The sequence below is a fragment of the Mauremys reevesii genome, linkage group 6 (genome assembly GCF_016161935.1).
Source record: "Mauremys reevesii isolate NIE-2019 linkage group 6, ASM1616193v1, whole genome shotgun sequence".
Classification (NCBI taxonomy): Eukaryota; Metazoa; Chordata; order Testudines; family Geoemydidae; genus Mauremys; species Mauremys reevesii.
This window is the reverse complement of record NC_052628.1, coordinates 19,469,576-19,492,142: the sequence shown is the minus strand read 5'-3', so window position 1 is coordinate 19,492,142 and position 22,567 is coordinate 19,469,576. Positions and strand designations below refer to the sequence as shown.

General features: G+C 39.4%; 1 protein-coding gene across 5 annotated transcripts in view; it reads right to left on the bottom strand.

Moving 5' to 3' along the window:
• The window catches only part of WDR7 (WD repeat domain 7), a 359,332-nt gene that overhangs the window by 220,875 nt on the left and 115,890 nt on the right, over positions 1–22,567 (bottom strand). For all 5 annotated transcript variants that reach the window (XR_005600425.1, XM_039544674.1, XM_039544673.1 and 2 more), the window contains 2 exons: positions 20,869–20,987; positions 17,444–17,567 (listed from right to left, as the gene is read on the bottom strand). Coding sequence is in view for 4 of the 5 variants with exons in the window: in XM_039544674.1 (XP_039400608.1) it covers positions 17,444–17,567; positions 20,869–20,987 (243 nt within the window). In the remaining variant the exon portion in view is untranslated. The remainder of the gene's footprint in view (positions 1–17,443; positions 17,568–20,868; positions 20,988–22,567) is intronic.

Sequence of the window (22,567 nt, the reverse complement as noted above, 5' to 3'; positions counted from 1 at the left end):
GGTAATTTTTTCCAATGTGCATTACTTTACATTTATCCACATTACATTTTATTTGCTATTTTGTTGCCCAATCACTTAGTTTCGTGAGATCTTTTCGAAGTTCTTTAGAATCTGCTTTGGTCTTAACTATCTTGAGCAGTTTAGTATCATCTGCAAACTTTGCCAACTCACTGTTTACCCCTGTCTCCAGATCATTTTTGAATAAGCTGAATAGGATTGGTCCAACCACTGACCCTTTAAAGCAGTCTGCCTCCTTTAAATATGGACATCCAAAACTACGTATATTTTATTTCTTCCATCTCCCCTTGGACACTAAGAGGCAGAGAAGAATTCTGCCAAAAATGGCATTTGCTGAAGACTGGATGACCAATATGCAGTGGTTGGTGAATTTATGTAATGATAGTCAGGTGGCCACTTAGCAGATCTCACTACAGGAGATGTGACTTCTCTGCTCTAAGATTGTCAGATCTTTTAAGGACTAGATTTTGATAATTAACAGAAGGGAGAATAATTCTTTAAATTTAATTTGTGACTGAAGTTGCCAGGACTATGTACCAGAATCAAAAGTAAAGTACTGAGTCTCATCTGAGAAACTGTCAAACTTACTCATCTGAGTACACATGGTAGCTATTAGAATGTCTAATTTAATAGACAGTAATGGTATGTCTACACTACAAAATTAGGTTGAATTTATAGAAGTCCGTTTTTTAGAAATCATTTTTATACAGTTGATTGTGTGTGTTCCTACACAAAATGCTCTAAGTGCATTAAGTTGGCAGACTGCGTCCACAGTACCAAAGCTAGCATTGACTTCCGTAGCGTTGAACTGTGGGTAGCTATCCCACAGTTCCCGCAGTCTCCACTGCCCACTGGAATTCTGGGTTGAGATCCCAATGCCTGATGGGGCAAAAACAGTGTCGCGGATGGTTCTGGGTACATGTCGTCAGGCCCCCATCTCCCTCCCTCCCTCCCTCTGTGAAAGCAATGGCAGACAATCGTTTCGCACCTTTTTTCCTGGGTTACCTGAGCAGACACCATACCACGGCAAGCATGGAGCCTGCTCAACTCACCATCACCGTACGTCTCCTGGGTGCTGCTGGCAGATGCGGTACTGCAGTGCTACACAGCAGCAGCTCATTGCCTTTTGGCAGCAGACAGTGCATTACGATTGGTAGCCATCGTCGTCGTACTCCTGGGTGCTCTATTTGCCGACCTCAGTGAGGTCAGTCGGGGCGCCTGGGCAGACATGGGAGTGACTCAGCCAGGTCATTCCCATCTTATGCCGAGCAACCAGGAGATGACAATGGCTAGCATTCGTTCTGCACCATCTTCTGGCGAGCAGCCAGGAGATGATGATGGCTAGCAATCGTAATGCAGCATCTTCTGACGAGCACCCAGGAGATGACGATGACTAGCAATCATACTGCATTGTCTGCTGCCAGACTAAGATGTAAAAGAAAGATGGAGTGGATCAAAACAAGAAATTGACCCTATTTGTTTTGTGAAATCAACGGCCTGCTAAACCCAGGGTTTTGAGTTCAATCCTTGAGGGGGCCATTGTGTGTGACAGTTGTTTGTGTTTCTCCTTGATGCAAAGCCACCTCTTTTGTTGATTTTAATTCCCTGTAAGCCATGTCGTCAGTCACCTCTCCCTCCATCAGAGCAACGGCAGACAATTGTTTTGCGCCTTTTTTCAGCGCAGAACCAGAAGCTGCAAAAGCAAAACCAGGCGAGGAGGCGACAGCAGCGCGGTGATGAGAGTGATGAGGACATAGACATAGAATTCTCACAAAGTACGGGCCAGGTAATGTGCCCCGGCAATGTGCACATCATGCTGATGAGCTCTGCATGGTCACTTGTGCTGATCAGCTCGCCACACTGGCCAAACGGGAAATGAAATTCAGAAGTTCACGGGCCTTTTCCTGTTTACCTGGCCAGTGCATCTGAGCTGAGAGCGCTGTCCAGAGCGGTCACAATGGAGCACTCTGGGATAGCTCCCGGAGGCCAATACCGTCAAATTGCGTCCACACCACCCCAAATTCAACCCAGAAAGGCTGATTTCAGTGCTAATCCCCTCATCGGAGGTGGAGTAAAGAAATCGATTTTAAGAGCCCTTTAAGTCAAAAAAAAAAAAGGCTTCGTCGTGTGGACGGGTCCAGGCTTAAATCGAGGTAACGCTGCTAAATTCGACCTAAAATCGTAGTGTAGAACAGGCCTAAGTATTAATAACACTCTCTGAAGAATCTTGGTATGTTCTCAAGGAGCAGAATGAAGTTCCACAGTCATGCTTTACAACCTTGTGAGCTGGAATAAGGATTGTTGCCCTACAGAAGCATTTATTATCAGGATGTGTACAAAATTTCCATTTCTTTAACATGCCGATAACATTGCACAACAAAGACTTGACTTTTTTGCTTGCATATTCTTATAAATCCAAAAGTTAGGCCCTCCTGGAGGAAATCAAGGCTGCAATTCACTTGTTTAACATGGCAGTTATATTATGGACTTTGCACTAGTCAGTAGAGTGAGTGATATTTGTTGACTTGTTTTTAGAGTCTATAACAGCAATAGTCACTTCAACAGAGAATCTATTCTAAAACTATCTGGTCCTGGATTGAGGATTTTTTTCTGGTTTATTATTTTTTGCACAAACAGGTCTCCTCTGTGAAACAGAGGCATCAGAAGGTCCAGTGCTAGGCTAATCACATTGAAGAACTATCACTTCTTCAGCCCAAAAGGCATAAAAAGTATCACTGCCTCTCCATCCTTCCTATCTTTTGTTGGTCCATGGCAGCAGTGGAAAAGGGGCAGTTGGACGTTGTCCTTGAAGATCACAGTGTATGGTGGTTCTGACATTAGGGCCTTGATCTTGTGTCCGTCTACTCCGAGAAAAGAGAGGAGCCTTCAAATGGGAGGTCTTGGATTGTCTCTTGAACCCCATGGGAAGGCCAGAGGACTGGAGCCAGGAACAGCGCCTCATGGTGACAGCAGATACCACTGTCTGGGCTGCCAAGTTGGCAGCATCCAGAACTGCCTGGGGAGAGGTCCTGGCCATGTTCTTACCCTCTTCTAGGAGGGCCGCAAACTCCTGCCTCGACTCTTGAGGCAGGGACTCTGAACTTATTCAGGGAGTCCCATAGATTAAAATCATATCTCCCCAGCAAAGCTTGCTGATTGATTAAATAAAGTTGGAGGCTACCCCTTGAATAAACCTTTCTTTTGAAAAGGTCCAGTTTCTTAGTGTCTTTTTGTTTGGGGGTAGTACTCTGGCTCTGCCTGTCCCTTTCGTTAGCTGCAGACACCACCAGGAACCCAGGGGGCGGGCGAGTACAGGTAATCAACCCCCCTTGCTGGCACATAATACTTTTTCTCTGCCCTTTGAAGTGGGGGCCCAGAGAAGGAGGAGTTTTCCATAGGGCCTTGACTGGTCCCACCGCCTCACTGATTGGCAGGACACTTTGGATGGAGCTGCTGCAGCCAGGATATCAATGAGGCTGTGTAATGTTTCTTTGAGCTCCTCCCTCTTCAAGCCCATGTTTGAAGTGACCCGCTTCAGAAGGTCCTGATGGGCCCTGAAATCATCCAGGAAAGTAGGCTGCTGGGACCCACAACAGCCTCACCTGGGGAAGACGAGGAGGAGGCTTGCACTGGACGAGGGGCTCCTTCCTCTTTCTCTGCCTCAACTGTGTCCATTGGAGGCATCTCATGGAGTTCGGTACCGGGGTTGGTACCAGATCTGGATCTGGTGCCGAGCAGGAAGGAGTGGTGGCCTATTTCACTGAGGCCATCGAGTAGGGCCACTGGTGACTCACTGGTATCCACCTTAAATCTCTCTTGCTGCAGATTAAGCCCACTAGTTCTTGTCCTAGTTTCAGTATATATGGAAAACAATTGATCAATATCCTCTTTATAACAGCCCTTAACATATCTGAAGACTTAAGTCCCACCTTTCTGTTTTTTTATCAAGACTAAATATGCCCAGTTTTGTTTTTGTTTTTGAACTTTTCCTCAGAGGTCAGGCTTTCTAAACCTTTTATCATCTTTGTTGATTTTTCCTGGGACTCTCTCCAATTTGTTCACATCTTTCCTAAAGTATGGCACCCAGAACTGGACACAATACTCCAGCTGAGGCCTCACTAGTGCCAAATAGAGCAGGACAATTACCTCCCATGTCTTACATACAAAATTCCTGTTAATATACCCCAGAATGGTATTAGCCTCTCTCACAACTGCATCACAATGTTGACTCATTCAACTGTGATCCACTATAACCCCCAGATCCTTTTCAGCCATATAACATCTAGCCAGTTATTCCCCATTTTGTAATTGTGCATTTGATTTTTCCTTCTTAAGTGTTGTACTTTGCACTTGTCTCTATTAAATTTCATCTTCTTGATTTCAGACCAATTCTCTAATTTGTCACGGTTGTTTTGAATTCTAATCTTCCCCTCCAAAGTGCTTGAAATCCCCCCCATTTTGTCATCCACAAATTTTATAATACTCTCTACTCCATTAGCCAAATCATTAATAAAAATATTGACTAGTATCAGACCCAGGACTGACTCCTGTGCGACCTCACTAGATACATCCTCCCAGTTTGATAGCAAACTATTAATAACTACTCTTTGAGTACTGCCTTTCAATCAGTTGTGCACCCATCTTATTAATAATTTAATCTATCCCAACATTTCCTTAGTTTGCTTCTGAGAATGTCATGTGGGACCGTGTCAAAAGCTCTACTAATACTTCCCCCCATCCACTATCAAAGTAGGAAATGACGTTGGTTTGGCATGATTTGTTCTTGACAAATCCATGTTGGCCGTGCTTTATATTGTCCTCTATGTGCTTCCAAACTGATTTTTCAATCATTTGTTTCAGTATCTTTCCAAATATCGAAGGTAGGCCGGCTGGTCTATAATTCCCCACCTTCTATTTGTTCCCTGTTTTAAACATTGGTACAATATTTGCTCTTCTCCAGTATTCTGGGACTTCATCCATGCTCCAAAAGATTTTGAAAATTACTAGCAGTTCCAAGATTGTTTCACCTAGTTCCTTAAGTACTCTAGGATGAATTTCATCAGGCCCCCCTGAGTTGAATTCATGTACATTACATAATTATTCTTTAATCTGTTCTTTCCCTATTTTGTCTTGCTTTCCTTCCCCCTTGTTAATATTAATTGTGTTGAGTGTCTGGTCATCAATCACCTTTTTAGTGAAGACTGAAGAAAAATAGGCATTGATGAACAGCCTTCTTGATGTTATCAGTTATTAGCTCTCTTTCTCCACTAAATAGAGGACCTACATTTTCTTTCATCTTTATCTTGTTCCTAATGTATTTCAAAAACTTCTTATTGCCTTTTTTTATGTCCCTTGCAAGATGTAACACATTTTGTGCCTTAGCTTTTCTGATTTTGTCCCTACATGTTTGTGGTATTTTTTGTATTCCTCCTTAGCAATTCATCCATGCTTCCACTTTTTGTAAGATTCCTTTTTATTTTTCAGGTCATTAAAGAGCTCCTGCATGTAGCCATATCTTTGAAAAAGTGCCACTCTCCTCAACTTTTTTTTCTCTTCGATTTTCTTCCCATGGGAGCTTACGTACCTGTTCTGAGTTTGTTAAAGTCTGCTTTTTTTAAAGTTCACTTATTCTGCTGGTCTCACTCCTTCCTTTCCTTAGAATCATAACATCTATCATTTCATAATCATTTCACTCAAATTGCCTTCCACCTTCAAATTGTCAACCAATTCCTCAATGTTGGTCAGAATCTAATCTAAAATGGATGTCCACCGGGTTACTTCATTCATTATTTGAAACAAAAAAGTGTTCCCAAGTATATTCCAACAACTTATTGGCCGTTTTGTGGATGTTGTGCTCTGACACCTATTCCTTGAATTGAATTGGGACCTGAATAAGCCCCCCTCCATTATCCTCAGTGAGCATCTGACTGAACGATGGCTCTCTGACTGGTTCACTAACTCTTCAAAAATCATATTCTCTGTACTCAACAACTGAGGAAGCAGAGAATATACAAAAGGATCTTAAGCTCTGCTAATAGACAGGAGAGGTAAAGGATATACACTATGTATGTCTCATAAATTGTGGTTCATTGAAGCATATCTGTGAATGAGATCCTCATTCCCATTTGGCTCCAATAAGAACTGGAGTTTTGATTCTTGTTCTTCTTTCTGGCCATCTTTGAGATGAGACTTTGCACTTGACAGAATTCATCTTCCACCCAGGCCTATGGTTGACTTCCCTCTGTCTGTGTTTATCATGAATTCCAGATTGTCCAGAAACCATATAGCTATTTGTCTCACTTTTGTCTCTGTAACAGAGCCCTGAACAGAAAAAAAAAAAAACTGTGTAGGAAGTGATAACTGTTTTACCTTCTTCCTTTAAGCCAATATTAATACCACCATGATTCTGGAAGAGATCCTGAAAGCATTAGTCTGATAAAAAAGAAATGATTGAAATTGGGGGAAGAAAGCTGTCATCCATATGCAAACTTGAAGTATTGTTTGTGGATGTTAAAACAGGAATGTTTGAAGATAAGCCTCCTCCAATAACTTATTTAGATGCTTCAGATGGAGTCCTGCTCTGTTTGCTTCTGATTTTCTGAGGTTAGAAATAGGATGAAGAGCGGGCTGTATTGCTCCAATCTGAACCAGATGATGGATGGCTTCACTTATGTCCTCCTATTCCCATGGGTTACTTGAGATTGGAACTGGGACAAATCTGCTCCTGTGATTCTTGCACAGCTCCAGAGAGTATCCCCTTTGCACAGCATACAGTGATCTCATTTTGACTAAAGCTATCAGTACCCACTGGCTCTCAAATTGAAACAGCCCAGCACAAACTGGGGGTCTAACTCCCGATAGGGTCATGCAGATAGCATTACAACAGCAGGAACGCAACTGAGGGAAACTACTGACATTGCCTCAGTACCTTACCCCTTACAAATTGGTATCTTCTGTTGTATTTCATGGATTGCTTCAACTTGCCATATGAGCTATATTCCTTTCTATAGCACCTAGCAGGAATCCAGATTATATATCTACGTTTTTGATTACTTTGAAGTGCCTCAGCTTTCCATAAAATTTTCCACTGAACCACTATGAGAACTAGGCCCAAGTGTCTGATCTCAAAGACCAAAGCCCCATGATGCTGCATGGAACAGATTTGTATGCCACTATCATTTTCAGGGAGAAGTCCTTAGGTTGTGAGATAGACTGTGAGATTTTTTTAGATTGACAGGAACCTTATTTGCAATACTCTCCACCTATGTCCCCATTGCTTATGAAAACATGCAAAGGCACTTGAGGTGTTAGGTGATAAACATGTTGTTGGTCTGAAGCCACCAAGGAGTTTTCATACCCAAAGAAGAGTGCTGAGGTGATGCCTGCCCAGACTTAGCTGCCTATGAAGGGTCTGTATGGTTCAGAGGTCACTGATTCAGGAACACAGTGGCCCTGACCACCAGTAGTGACACCAGATTGAATTTGCACTGGTGCACACTGAGGAACTTTTTGACTTTATATAATGCAGGCCAGGGGGATAGAAAGAACTAAAAAGGTGAGCCAAGAGGCCTCGTACACCTTGCTTGCTCTTCCATACCTAGGCTGCTGGCCCCCTTGTAGTTCCATGGCCAGCTGCTGAAGGGAGGTTGAGGGGGGGAGACATAACAGCCTGCAGCATAAGCTCAGAACAATACCCTAGACATAAGGCATGGTGACCAACAGCAGCAGCTAGTTATAACAGCCCAATACTTTCTCAGTCTTTAGGTATGGCAGGAAATCCGCATCCTTCTATTACACCTTCTCAGAGACCATTAGGTAGAATATACTACACTGCTCATAGAGCCAGCTGAGCTCCCAAATGAGTCACTCAATAAGAAGGGTAAAGCAGGCAATACAGAATCTTCCTTTTGCTTCTGGCTTTCCCTGAATCCTGCAGGGACACCTGCCACTGTAAATGCATGAGAAGGGGAAGCAAAGCTGAGCATTCAGTCTCCCCCAAAGGTAACACAGCCCTAGGACACTCTGGGAATTAGAATGACATGTTATTGAGCCAAACTGTTAGCCAGAAATGTGACAAAGATGGGAATTTGACTAAGAAAATCTCTGCAGAGGGAGGTCTGGCTGAGCCACCAGCCACTGCGGAGGCAGAAAAAACTGGAGGAACCGCCTTTTGCCAGTGACTGACAGGTCTAATTCTGCCCCCAAGACACAAGCAGGCTGAAGTACCCATTGTAAGTGATCTGTGGGCCTTAGCGCAAAGAAGAAATTAATACTCTTTCTCACACACCCCTCCCACACAATATCTTTCACTTTAATAGAGAATTATTGAAAAACTCTTTTCTAACATCTTCAAACTTGAAATGTTTACAATATTAAAGAACCAATCACAAAACCTACCACCTACATTGTGCTAATATGAAATATTAAGTAGCAGCTTAAAATTGCTATGTACCAGATCCTGTCCTAAAACATGTAAATACTATAGTGTATCAAAGAATAATTTGTATATGAGAAGGTAAAATCAGCCCAAGTAGTGAATTGTGCAACTCTGCGAGGTCAAGGCATTCTCTGACACCTCTAATTTTGATAGCTCCACATCTGCCAAGTCTTTTTTCGAAGTTACTGCAAATAGAGCATGGTTTGATCAAAAGTGGAAAGTGTTAGCCTATATTCCAATTATTCATAATTTTACTACCTCAGATGCTTAGACCAAGAATACATTTAAGTGTTTATGCATAATAATGTAATAATGACTGCAAATAAGGTTCCTCAGACATATAATAAGAAGTTATCACGCTAAATGTTTTTATTAATCTTCCAGCTAACTTGGAGAAACAACTACAAAAATCCAGCATTCATGGACAAAACATGAGTGGAAATGGCTTGCTGGGTGAAGGTGTGTACCTGTTTAAGGGGAAGACACAGGGTCAGTGCTTAATTTGTGCCAGGGCTGAGCCCCGGCACCTCTGGGCTTGCTGTGTCAGTTATGGAAGTAAAAAAATTGCTTGAACCCCAGCACCTTTTTCATTACAAATTAAGCACTATACAGAGTGATGTTGCAGCACCCACAGAGCAGGTTGTGGGGATGCTGATCCATCCTCCTCCCAGGTGATCAGAAGAGAGAGAAGGCTATATAAGTACATGCTGGGTAGGAGAAGCCCTCTTTTACCTGGACCAAGTAGAACAGCACCCACCCTCCCACCCATGGAAATGGAGAAATATCAGGTTTGGTCAGGATCTGCTGTGGGCACTGACCTAGTCACTCCTTTCTTGGGAGGCCTGAGAGGAATTTTTCCCTTACTGCAAAATTGGCATAGGCGAAGTGGGTTTGGCGGGGTTCTTTTGCCTTCCCCACATTGGGTTCAGGAGAAGAGGGGGCGCTTAGTTGGGGACAAACATGGAATGGGAGTTAGGCTATGATGTCGCAACTCATGTTGATGTGGGGCGGATGTCCAGTGCAGTTACTCCATAGGGAAGGAATACAGTGATCATATAAATTGATTGTTAAAGGATTTATAGGAGGAGAAAAGGGGGAGTGGGGTTCCAGGGCTCCTACGACCAGCACAGCAGGGAGCCAACCCCGCCACCTCTATAGCCCATCTTAACCCTCAATCGAGGGGGAAATGGCAAGGTCCCAACAGCTGGAGGGCTGGGCACCAGGATGAGGAAGGTGGAGGGCTGACAAAAGCCTCCTAGGATATACTAAAATAATCATGGAATTACCTGCACTGTATGCTCCTATCTGCCAGGTACTCCCAGACTGTTGTTAATGAAGTTGTGGCCCAATTAAACCACATCCAGTGTCTCCTGTCCTTCTTCCAGCATAGCCAGACAAATTACAATTTAGTTTAAACTATACGAGTGAAATCCTGGCCCAAATCTTCCATTGGCTTCAGGGGAAAAGGGATTTGACCCTGACTGTTTCCTCCAGACAGCTAATGTCAAAGGCTTGATTCATTCAAGAGTCAATTATCCTTTTTAAATGTATATTGCTAGAATATATCACGTTAGCAGAAGACTTGTGTTTACGTTTGTCACTTGTTGCAATTAAACATGAGCTTGTATACAAACTGCACAAGGAACATTTTGTATACACAGTTTATATACAGTTAGTGTAAAGTAACATTCTTGGCAGGCAAAAGTCTTCTGGTAACATTTTATGCTCACTCAACTCTCCTAAATAAAACAAAATCAAGTACTGTATCTTGATCTGTCAGATTCCACACCCATGCATTTTAGCATAAATTTTCCTGCGCACAAGTATGTGCCTTTACTCCTAACTATGCTCGGTTTGACCAATTCCTCTCCCCTCTTGATGCTTTTGTCCTAAAATACATGTCAATGTTTGCCATTTTAGCCATAAGTTACCCAAGTCATACTTTTTTATTTTACTCTTTCCTCACAATGTAATTCTTCTAGACCCTTAATTATTCTATTTTTCTCTTTTAAATCCCTCCAGTCTGTCAACATTTTTCTGAAGGCAGTCCACAGGCCAGTATTTTAAATTGCTACTTCTCCAGTGTAATTTAGAAGGAACACAAACCCACTAAGCAATAATGGGATGCCTCTGTTAATACAGCCCAAATTGCATTGTTGTCATTGTTTTATGATGTTGCAAAATTAAATCCAATTTGCTGGTCATTAGCATTTTCAAGGTTTTTTTCAGTATTACTGTTTTCACAGTTGGTCCCATACCACCAATATCTGTATTTCAAATTATTTTCCCAGTTGTACTAGACTGTATTTTTCTCATGCTGGATTTTATTATTTCCTGCACATATTAGTAATTTTCTAGGTCCCTTTATATGATTATTTTGTTGTGACTAATGTCCCAATTTAGTATCAAACTAACTAATCCTTTCATCTGCTGATTAAACAATAAGCATTATTAAGACTTTAAAAGATCAAATTCAAAATATCAGTGTAATCATATTTTCTTACTAAACACTTGAGAGAATATTTTTCTGTGAACAAATAAATCACTGGCTGCTACTAAGAAAACAGATCCTCACCTCATAATCGGAACACAAAAGCAAACTAAAAAGACAGATTCTACAAGAACAAAGGGCTGTACTTGCAACTGACATAGATATGTGTTATGCTGCACATTCCTCTATAATTTTTTTAGACATAGGAATTTAAGTAATGAGCAAAATAGCATATTGCAAATAACTGGAAAAAATCAAAATGACTATTGCCACTTGTTTTAACTAACATTTCTGGGGGCGGGGGGAGGGGAGGGACGGGAACAGGGGAAGATGGTTGTTTTCAAGGCAAGAGTATCATAGTCCACTGGCTAGTGTGAACAGGAGTTTATATATACACACACATATACAATACAAAAATAATTATGTATATGACCTTGTATCCTAGAAGGTCACTCAGCTACTCTAGAGAAAAGAAATTAGTAATCATCAGTAGTTGCTATAGCAGCCACTCCCTAGAATGAAGGCAACTACAGCTGTATTCTACAAACTGAGTGCAACTGACCTCATAAGAAGGTCAATTATAAAAATAAATCCAAATATACAGAATGGCATGATGTCTACAACTATGAATCAAGACTCTTCCACCCATATACAGTATGCCATTGTTTAATATCTTATTCAATCCTTATTTTTGTGTTTAATTGTGTAATAATAAAAACGTAAATGTCATAACTTTGGATAAAGGCCATAGTTATCAAAAGTTTGGTCTTCTGAAATGTACAGAACTGTTTGTAACATTTTAAAGCTGTGTGTTCCATATAATTTAAGTTATATGTCCAATTTAGATTTACTAAGATTATTATATGTCTTCCAGAAATCAATTGGCATTTAACATAAAAATCTATCTTACTGAATAGTAATTACATTTGTCCTTTGGACAAACACTGAAATGTTCGTAAAAATGTACATTTTATTTTTTAAAGCAAATAAATTTTCAATTCTGAAACATATGTTAAGTAATTCTCTATATGAGACAGAAGTGTTTGCATATTATTATGCAACTACTTACAATAAGTAAGAACTGGTTCGGTTTCTAGGTAAATCGTGGTGTCTGACTTGAATAGATGATCTCATGAAGCACTACAAATGTCCAAGAAAATAGGACAGTTGTACAGCCATCTCTTTACTATGCTGCATACCTTAATGGGTAAGAAAATAACTATGTCTGAAGAAAAGAAATAACTTTATGTCTATTGCCAGCTATTTAAAAGGGTTGGAGGGGAAAGAAAATGTGTATTGGCATATCACATATATATATACACACTACTGTAATATATAGTATAGTAAAGTATGTATAATATATATTACATCATATACATGTTTGCGAGTGTTGATTAATCATGAGAAAGACAAGACTTTTTTTCCCTCAATTTTAAATTCAGCTTAACCTTTGTTAGCCCATGAGTACAATGCTTCTGTCTTTTGCACTAATGCAATCTTCATTACAGTCCATCATTCAGAAATCCAAAAGACAGACATAATAGTCAGGAAAAATATTTTGATGAGATTTTCTCAATATAGCTCCGTCTCCGAATCCAAAACAAGATAACATAAGGACACTTGGATATACACATTAAGCCCTAGTTTTACCAAACAGTTCACTTAAAAAGTATCACTGTTGTACTGTATACTTTTCCAAATTTCAAAACTCTAAAGAAAGATGAAACTATATGGTCAACTATATGGTGAAACTGCAGAATAAAGTAGTTAAGAAGAAACAAAATAGTTATTAAAGGATTATTGCATATACAATTTTTCTCCCCTTTAAAAAAAGCACCCCAAGAAGGGGAAAAAGTTTCAAAATAATGAGGATGATTTCTAATACAAACAACATCAGGAACAGAATAGTATATTGGAAGCAGGAAGGCTAGAGGAGGAGAAGAAATAGATGGCTCAAGGAAATTGGTAATAGGATATAGAGCCTTTCATCTTCAGTTCACAGGTTAAAATCCAGCCGAAGCTGGTAGTGACCAAAACTGGTTACTAGACACAGGGGCGGCTCTAGGATTTCCACCGCCCCAAGCAGGGCGGCACACCGTGGGGGGCGCTCTAGCGGTCGCCGGTCCCACGGCTCCGGTGGACCTCCTGCAGACATGCCTGTGGAGGGTCCGCTGGCCCCGCGGCTCCAGTGAACCTCCTGCAGGCATGCCTGCGGATGCTCCACCGGAGCCGCGGGACTAGCGGCCCCTCCGCAGGCATGTCTGCGGGAGGTCCACTGGAGCCACGGTCCCAGCGGACCTTCCACAGGCATGCTTGCGGGAGGTCCGCCGGAGCCGCCTGCCGCCCTCCCGCTGGGACGCCGCCCCAAGCGCGCTGGGGTCTGGAGCCGGCCCTGACTAGACAGTGGCTGTTCAGTAACCACTGTGAAATGAATTGGTGGTCAAAAATCCAGTCTCAACCAGACAAGTGTTCAGTATCATAAGCTGACGGACAGACTCAGCAGAGAGGTCAAAGTAAAAACCTTCATATCCCTAGAAACAGTTCCTTCTGGTCAGGTTTGAGACATAATGGCATGACACACAAGGGAGCACTGCTACTGCTGTACTAGTTTTATGGACAGAGGACCTGAGTTTCCAATTCATCAATCCCAGCACCAATTACTACTTTTTAAAAAAATTTTGATGGGGGAAGAGAGAACAGAAGGAAAAAAAGTGAACATCCCCTTTCTATACAGAGGAAGGAAGTGAAACAAAGAGATCCTCCAGTATTAAAAACAAGTTAAAGAGAGTCTTAATATATGTTTAACACAAAAATTAAATAACTACTGTTTATGGTTTTTACTTAAAATGATAAAAGCCAAGGAATAATTTCAAAAGGAAGTAAGGTAAACTACCAGCCAGTGTAGTCCCTATCTCTACCTCCAATGTCTAGGCATTACTGTACATAATGTAGGGTCACAGACCCAAAACACTGGGAAATACTTCTGAACTGGCCAATTATTTTTTGTTGTGTACATGGCAAACTGTAAAAATAGGCAAAATTACTGTAGATTAATATTTAAACAAATATTTACATTATATTCAAATAGATCCTCTATCTCTGAAACCTGGGCAAATGAGACATGTCATGAGTAGTTCCTTTAAGACAGTGTTACTGCTTCCAAACAAGCAGCTAGACAGTGAAGTGTTGGGTGAACTTCAAGGCCTGAAACTGGCAAATGCTTAGGCATGTGCTTATCTTTAATATCATGAGTAGTCTCGTTTATTTCAATAGTTATTTTGATTTCAGTGGGATTACTCTCTGTAATTGTTAACCAGGTACAGAGTGTTTGCAAGAATGGGGCCTAAATGATGAAGGTAGGCATGAATAAATGTATTAGATAGCTCGTAAGGGTTAAGTGAGTTCATTATTTTAGTATAGAGTTATTGTACCTATTTAGAGAACTGTGTGTATTTTTCACTATTTTATTATACTAGAAAAATATAAAAAAAATCCAGAAAATATTAAGACAGTACAGTTTTTATTAGTAATATGTTCAAAGAAGTTATCAAGAGCCTTGGTCAGCAAAAACGGCACTTAAAATTTTAGATTAAAAAACCCTTTATAACCTCCAAAGAATTGTTGGGAGGGGGTGTGTATGTTTGTTTTTTTAAGTAAAAAAGTAAGGCAAAATAATAAAAAAAAGTCTGTATTAATATAATCTTAAAATGTGATTTCATCAAATTTCAAAAGGTAAGCAACGTCAGCCTAGCCAATACTTGGGTGGGAGCCAACCACAGAACATAGAGGTGCTGCAGATGAATTTTAGTGATTTAACTCTTTGCCAGTGTTTAAAACAGTTCTTTAACATGGTTCAGGAAACAACAGGATGCTGGAGTAGCCTAGACAAATTCCAAGTCAGGAAATTAAATATGGCCAACGTACATGTTTCCTGTAGTTTCTATTAGATTCTCCTTCGTTTCTTGTTCTAATCTTTTGTGAAATATTGATACAGGAACTATAAAAGGAAAAAGACCTCTTAGTTCATCTACTTCATCCACAGGATTAGGGCAGAATAAATGTTGGTGCACAGTGTTACTGCACATTTTAGCAATTAATTAAATTATACCTATGTGATAAGCTCTATACCCGTAAATCCTATTTCAATATAGGAAATTATTACTGTTTTTACAAAAATAATGCCTTTTGAGTAGTTGACACATCAACAAATTCATATTATCTTTAATAAAATACTATAATGAAACAGCACTGAAGCTTAAGGGATTTCCCCTAAACTTACAATAAAATCAAATTTGAAAGCTCCATTGGCTCCAATTACAAGTTGCTTTAGAAATATCATTGATATGTTACAGAAATATTAAGTTAGGAATAGGTTGTAGCAGCAAATATTGTAGCTAGGAAAATCCTGTTTTCATAAATATATATTTATTAATAATCTCTGAGTGGACCAAGATAAAAATCTAAAATGTATAAAGTCATTTTGCATCTAAAACAAAATATTTTTCAAGGTTTTCTATTAGGTATAAAGATGGCTATTCAATAGCTTGAATAAAGTGGCCTGGTGGTCTCAGAACAGCTTCTAGTGAACAGATGTTACAAATAAATATCACCCTACTACCTTTACTGGCAGTATCAATGGAGACAATCACAGAGACTAAAATACCTTTCTTACTCTTACTGATGATCTCCACATCTGTGGCTAGAATGGAGAAGCTTGCTTTATCAAAATATGTATGGTACATATTCAGTGGATAAACACTTAATTCTCAGGTCCACCAATGTACCATCTTTCAACACCACCAAAATTAGGTCCCACCCCGCAATCTGATCCAAGTGGGAGGACCCTTGTATCAGGAAGTGCTCCATGTACTTCAGTAGGAATGTGTGTAGAAACAAGAGTGATCTACTAATAGACTGCAGGACCTGGGCCTTAATAACAACAACTAGTTTGGGGGTTTTTTTTAAACAAATTGTTCCATGAAACTTGGTTTATTATATAAGGAAAGACAAAGTGCAACTCCTTCTGTTATCAACTAATGCTGTTATGCAGCATTAATACAAGGTGGAATATTTTCAAAATATTCCAAGATGCATTCGTCAACATATCTAAGAAAACTAAACTATCAGAACTTCCTCCTCTTTACTGGAAAACAGCATCTCCAACGGTAACATTTTTAAAGCAACCATATTTATTTATATTTAATAACTCAAACCTCATTACCAGAGTACCTAAGGCACTTAGGAATCCAAGTTCTGTTCACTTTTAGCGAGACCTGGGCTCCTAAGTGACTTCTGAAAAAGGTACTGAAGCTTCTAAAGTCATTTCTGTGCTTTTGAAAATATTATACAAATAGTTCTAGATGGGGGGGGGAGAATGTTATGGAGGGAATATTCAAACACATAAATTGCACTTTATTGAGTTGAAAATAAATCTATGAATACTCTTTTCAAGTAAATTGGAATATTAATTTATTGATGTCTTTTAACGCTGCATGGCACTAAGTCTGAAACTTAATGTCTAGAAGTAGAAGGTTAACCATGGCTCCAGTCATTAGTTCAAAGATAGCATAAGAAGAGGAGCAGAAATAACTACATTTATTCAAGGCTACTGGACAGATTTATGGAAAAGCTGAATTTAAATACCAGGAAGTTACAAAGCCTTCTGTTATTCAGCTCACAAACACATATCCAATTACCATCAGAGAAATCTCTCCCGTCCTTATAACTAATTTTTTTTTTTTTTAAATTCAGCCCTACTCTGTTGAATTGCAGCAAGGTGATCAAGTTAACCATGTCCTTGGCAGCACATAAACTGTCTGAACTTTACTCAGGCAGGGGGAAAAAATGAAGGATTAGTATTTGGTTTTCCTTCCAGTTTTACAACAATTAATTCACTTGGAAATTTCATGGGATAAATATTGAAATAATGTGTTTATAAATGTAACACTAGCCATTCCCAAAACGTGACTTAAAAGCGGAACTGGACGAGACCAACCTTGCACAGATATTTCAGACACATACAGTATACGCCCATGAGCATTTAGGAGACAACAGCTCTAGTTTACCTTTTTTCAAACAACATTTGACATTACACTACTTGTAAATAAATACAGAGAGAGGTTTTGGTCAAGAAATTTTAGTGCTGCTTTTGCTAAATAAACTATTGCTTTTTTAAACAAATGACCATTAAAGTAGTTTGCTCTCTCTTATTTTCCTCCTCCTTCTTTATAGAGAAACACACACAAAACGTCAAAGACTTTAACAGGACAACATTTATAGCACAAATCTGTGATTGTGAAGCTGATCATTCAGAAAGAGAAAAGTTTGATTACCCAGACAGCTAATAACCTAAATTCTGGGATTTAATTAAATAACAGATATTACCAATAAAACAGCTTTCCTCTGGTTTGTACCAGTATTCATATTTGTTGTTTATACACTTTCCTTAATCATATATTTTAACCAAATTAGTTTCAGGATAAATGGAGAGTACTCACGTGATATAATACTGTCAATATATTGTGGTAAATATGGAGCCCAAGCATCAATTGTTTCTTTCCGCCCTGCCTGTTCAATTCTTCTCAGTTCTGCTAACAGCAAGGCCTGGGCAGCTTCCCTTACCTACAAAGTAAACCAGAATATCATACAAGCTCAACTCTCAAATAAGATTTACAAATATTTTAAAAAGGTCATGGGAAAGTTATCCAGCCATTACATTCTTACAATACAAACAACAGAGCTAATCTAAAAAGATATATTTACAAAACCCAGTGCAGGCATCACATACTTATGCCACCAAGTTACAGTTCGGTCCCTGCTTCCCCTAGGTGGGGCTGAGGCTGGGAAGGTATGCTGTGCAAGCCATATAGCTGCTTTAACTACACCTTGCCCTCCGGAGGAAGAGGTATAAAGCCCCACAGTAGCGACTTTTCCATGCCAATGAAAAGATCAGCAATATAAGGAGGCCAAGTTAGGGAAGGGAGAATACAAGGGAGCTCACAACTAAGTCCTGAATTTATAGATCTGTTGCTAAATATCATGCTCTAAGAAATTAGACCTTCTTTTCTGTGAAAGATGTTAAAGGAAAATTAATTTGGGACTTTCTATAACTACTTAGAGAGAGAATTCTATAGAATTCTCTTCTATACTTTCCCAAAATACTTTTCCAACTTCAACAAAGTTTGAAAAAAAGTTAAAAAAACCACATTTTTTAAGAAGTCATTAAGTTTAAAATGCTTTTGCCCATTTAGTATATAATCTGGACAACTGCGCAATAGTAGTGGAGGAAATCTTCAGAAGATTTTCATGTTAAAGAAAAAAATACTATAAAACCAACAAATACAAAATAATATTTTAAATGTAAATGGCAAAATTTCCATCCACAGATGTCAAAGCATTTAATAAAAGTAAGCATCACCATATACATTTAGATATGGGGTATCTGAGACACAGAAGTTAAGGCACTTGCCCAAGGTCAAAGAAGAAGTCACTGACAGAGCAGGGTCTATATCTGACAGCTAACTCAAGTGTTCTAGCTACCAAACTTTGCGGATGAGGAAAATTTCAGTTATCTTTGAAAGTGATTGTGCTTTCTGGGAACACGAACATATTATATAATATCTAGTAATAGGACAACTACTCAGAAATATACAAATCTACCAGTGCTTTTGTACAAAGTCTACTTCAGGCAGATAACACAAAGCATACACCAATTAAACTAGGAGACTGCTTAAATTCCACAGCTCTGTTCTTCATTCCTTTCTTTTAAAGCTGCACAATAACTCCCCTGCCGCCTCCCCCTTTCCCCCCCACCCCACCCCCCACACACACACATACAACAGCATAGGTGGTGCCAACCTGTTTTCGGACTATTGTAAATGCATTCCAAAAATTATAATAACTTAGCAGCCTCTTAATAGAAATTGAGTTGAAAACTTTGTCCTTAATGAGATTTTAAGCAGATTCCAGAAAATTCTAGATCTGAATGGATAAAATATATTTCAAATATATATATAGTACATTTATGTTTCGTGTTCATCATTGTAGGTTACTCAGAAATTAAGAAAAAATACAGATGTTCAAATGTCAAAGGAATGTTTATAAATTAACCATAATATACATGAAATTGTAGTAAGTTTCATTTTTTAAACAGAAAAAGATAGGGTGCAGTGAATATGTCCTCCCTGAACCTAAATACTGTTTTTAGGTCTCTGGGACATAATGAAAAAAATCATCTCTGACAGTTACATAGAGCTAAATTCTACGTCCATTTCCATAAGTAAATGCAAAAAAAAATTAAACAAACGTTAATAGTTTTTTAGCTTTCATTGACTTCTTGACAAATTGAAGAGTGCTTTCACTTAGAATCATAGAAGATTAGGATTGGAAAAGACTTCAAGAGGTCATCTGGTCCAACCCCCTGCTCAAAGCAGGACCAACATCAACTAAATCATCCCAGCCAGGGCTTCGTCAAGCGGGCCTTAAAAAACCTAACGATGGAGATTTCACCACCTTGATAGGTAACCCATTCCAGTGCTTCACCACCCTCCTAATGAAATAGTTTTTCCTAATATCAAACCTAGACCTCCCCGCCTGCAGCTTGAGACCATTACTCCTTGTTCTGTCATCTGCTACCACTGAGACAGCCTAGCTCCATCCTCTCTGGAACTCCCCTTGAGGTAGTTGAAGGTTGCTATCAAATCCCCGCCCCCCCACTCTCTTCTGCAGACTAAATAAGCCCAGTTCCCTCAGCCTCTCCTCATAAATCATGTGCCCCAGCCCCCTAATAATTTTTGTTGCCCTCCACTGGACTTTCTCCAATTTGTCTACATCCTTTCTGTAGTGGGGGGCCCAAAGCTGGACACAATACTAAAGATGTGGCCTCACCAGTGCTGAATAGAGGGGAATAATCACTTCCCTTGATGTGCTGGCAATGCTCCTACTAATGCAGCCCAATATGCCATTAGCCTCCTTGGTAACAAGAGCACACTGTTGACTCTTATTCAGCTTCTTGTCCACTGTAATCCCCAGATCCTTTACTGCAGAACTGACACTTAGCCAGTCAGTCGGTCCCCAGCTTGTAGCCGTGCATGGGATTCTTCCATCCTAAGTACAGGACTCCGCACTTGTCCTTGTTGAACCTCATCAGATTTCTTTTGGCCCAATCTTCCAATTTATCTAAGTCACTCTGTACCCTATCCCTACCTTCCACCATATCTACCTCACCCCCCCAGCTTAGTGTCATCTGCGAACATGCTGAGGGTGCAAACCATTCCATCATCCAGATCATTAATGAAGACAGTGAACAAAACCGGCCACAGGACAGACCCCAGGGGCACTCTGCCAACTAGACATCGAACCGTTGATCACTACCTGTTGAGCCCAACAATCTAGCCAGCTTTCTATCCACCTTATAGTCCATTCATCCAATCCATACTTTTTTAACTTGCTGGTAAGAATACTGTGGGAGACCGTATCAAAAGCTTTCTCCATATCCACAGAGCCAGTTATCTCATCGTTTTATTTCACTTATTTTATTAAATAAAAGAGAAGACCTATAAACTGCTTGGAATTCAGCTACTCCAAATGAATTTGTTAAAATGGTCTGTAGAAAGGGGGGTTTTCTACTGCCAAATAAAATTACTTACAGGTATTTTAGTGGAACAATGATGACATCCAGTGGCCAGTTAGATAAACCACAGATTCATATTTCTCTTGATAAAGTTCTACAGTTCTAGCTCCCTATTTAAATCCAAAATACTGGTTTAAAATATAGAGAGGCCAAGTATCTGTTTAAAAGATGACCTGCTATTTAAAAATATATTAACCATTATCCAATTTTGCAGCTTACAATTTTTTTTAGAACCTAAATTCTTTGTCATACGCAGAACCCTTTGTTTTGCAATTTGAAACTTAATATTACCTCCAAGCATCGATCCTGCCACCTGCGAGCTAGCATCTCAAGAAGAGGAGGTCTAAATTTCTCCAGTCCCAACAGGTCAGGAAGCATAACACAATGCATAGCGGCTAATTGACTCCATCCTGTTAAAATATGTTAAAAACAGGCATAAAAACACATAGGCAATTTTAACAACAAAAGGTCAAAATAAATACATTTTATTTAAATGTATTCAAAATATTTTTGGATTTACTCTGGCCACTGGCTTGGGACATGCACTTTTTCCCTAAGGCTAAATTGCTTCTTAGGGAACAGTGTGGAAACTACTCTGGATGCAGACAGATCTCTCACTGACAAGATCAGTGTCTTAGTAAATAATATGCAATACTTTTTCCTGTAAGGCAGATATTTTTACATAAAGAACAATATTACTGTTGCCACGAAAAAACAAATACACAGCTAAATCTCTGTTCTAAGCTAAATTCAGACAAGTCTGTCAATTGCAACAACTCACAAAATGTTACATAGTAGCAAGAAGTCACAAAAATCCAGGTTCAAAAAAAAACAAAGACGACAAAACAAACAGATGAGTTACTACTACAGATATGAGGTATATTTAAACTGCAGTTAAAAGAATCTTTGCTGAGATCAAAAGAGGGCTGCGTGTCAGCTAAAAACATGGACATCTGTTTGTCGCTGTCATCTGAAGCAGAACAGAATTCTTCTCCACTCTGTCATGGGAACCTAAGGTTTAACCGTACATAGAACTTGACCCAGAGCCCATGGAAATTAATGGGCATCTTTCCACACTTTCCAGTGGACATTGGATCAAGCCTCCACAGCACATATGTACCAACCACACAAATTAAATTGGCTCTCTAAGGCTCAGATCCTGCAAAGAAAACTAACTGGTCAGATCCCTACACATGTGCAGAGCCCCACTGACTTACACTGGGGTCTATCTGCCTGTGTCTCAGTGCACACATTGTGGTCTTGACTCAACAAAGTATTTAAAACATGCTTTGAAACTTAAGAAAGTGCGTAAGTTCATTATTGAATCAGGGACTATACATAGAATAAATGCAAAAACAAAATCCATGAATTCATCCAACATTGAAGCTGAGATTTTAAAAAGCACCACCCATGAAATTCAAAGGAAGTGTAAGTCAGCTGGCTCGTATATACATTATGATTTGCATTACTTTATATGGCGTTTAATGCCTTAATATTCAAGTGCAACATGTCCAGATTACAGACATTAAGCATGTAAAGGGTCAGCAGTAATACTGCACATCATTTTTGTACTTAATATCATTTTTAGTTTTTTAAAGTATTATTTTAAACAACAAATAGAAAAGGTGCTAGTTTAAAGTGACCTACCAGCACTTGAAAATAGAACATACATACAATTCAATATTTGCATGAAAGCTTGACCTGTTCATTTAAATCCTTATTTCAACATGTAATGCTTCAGACATATATTCATACCATAACACACTGAAGCATCACACCTTCTATGTTTTTTTTAAAAGTCAGTAAAAATAAGCACATCCAGCTTGTACAATATGGTATTTCAGAATGTTTATAACTTATTCCAAGTAAAATTTCTTGAATTGTAATCTTTATTGCAGAAAAAAGACCCTCTCTCTTAACTGACTCAGTGGGTACTAAAAGTCAGTGGGGCTTTCCAGGGACTCAGGAGTCCACCATGAAAAGTGAATTT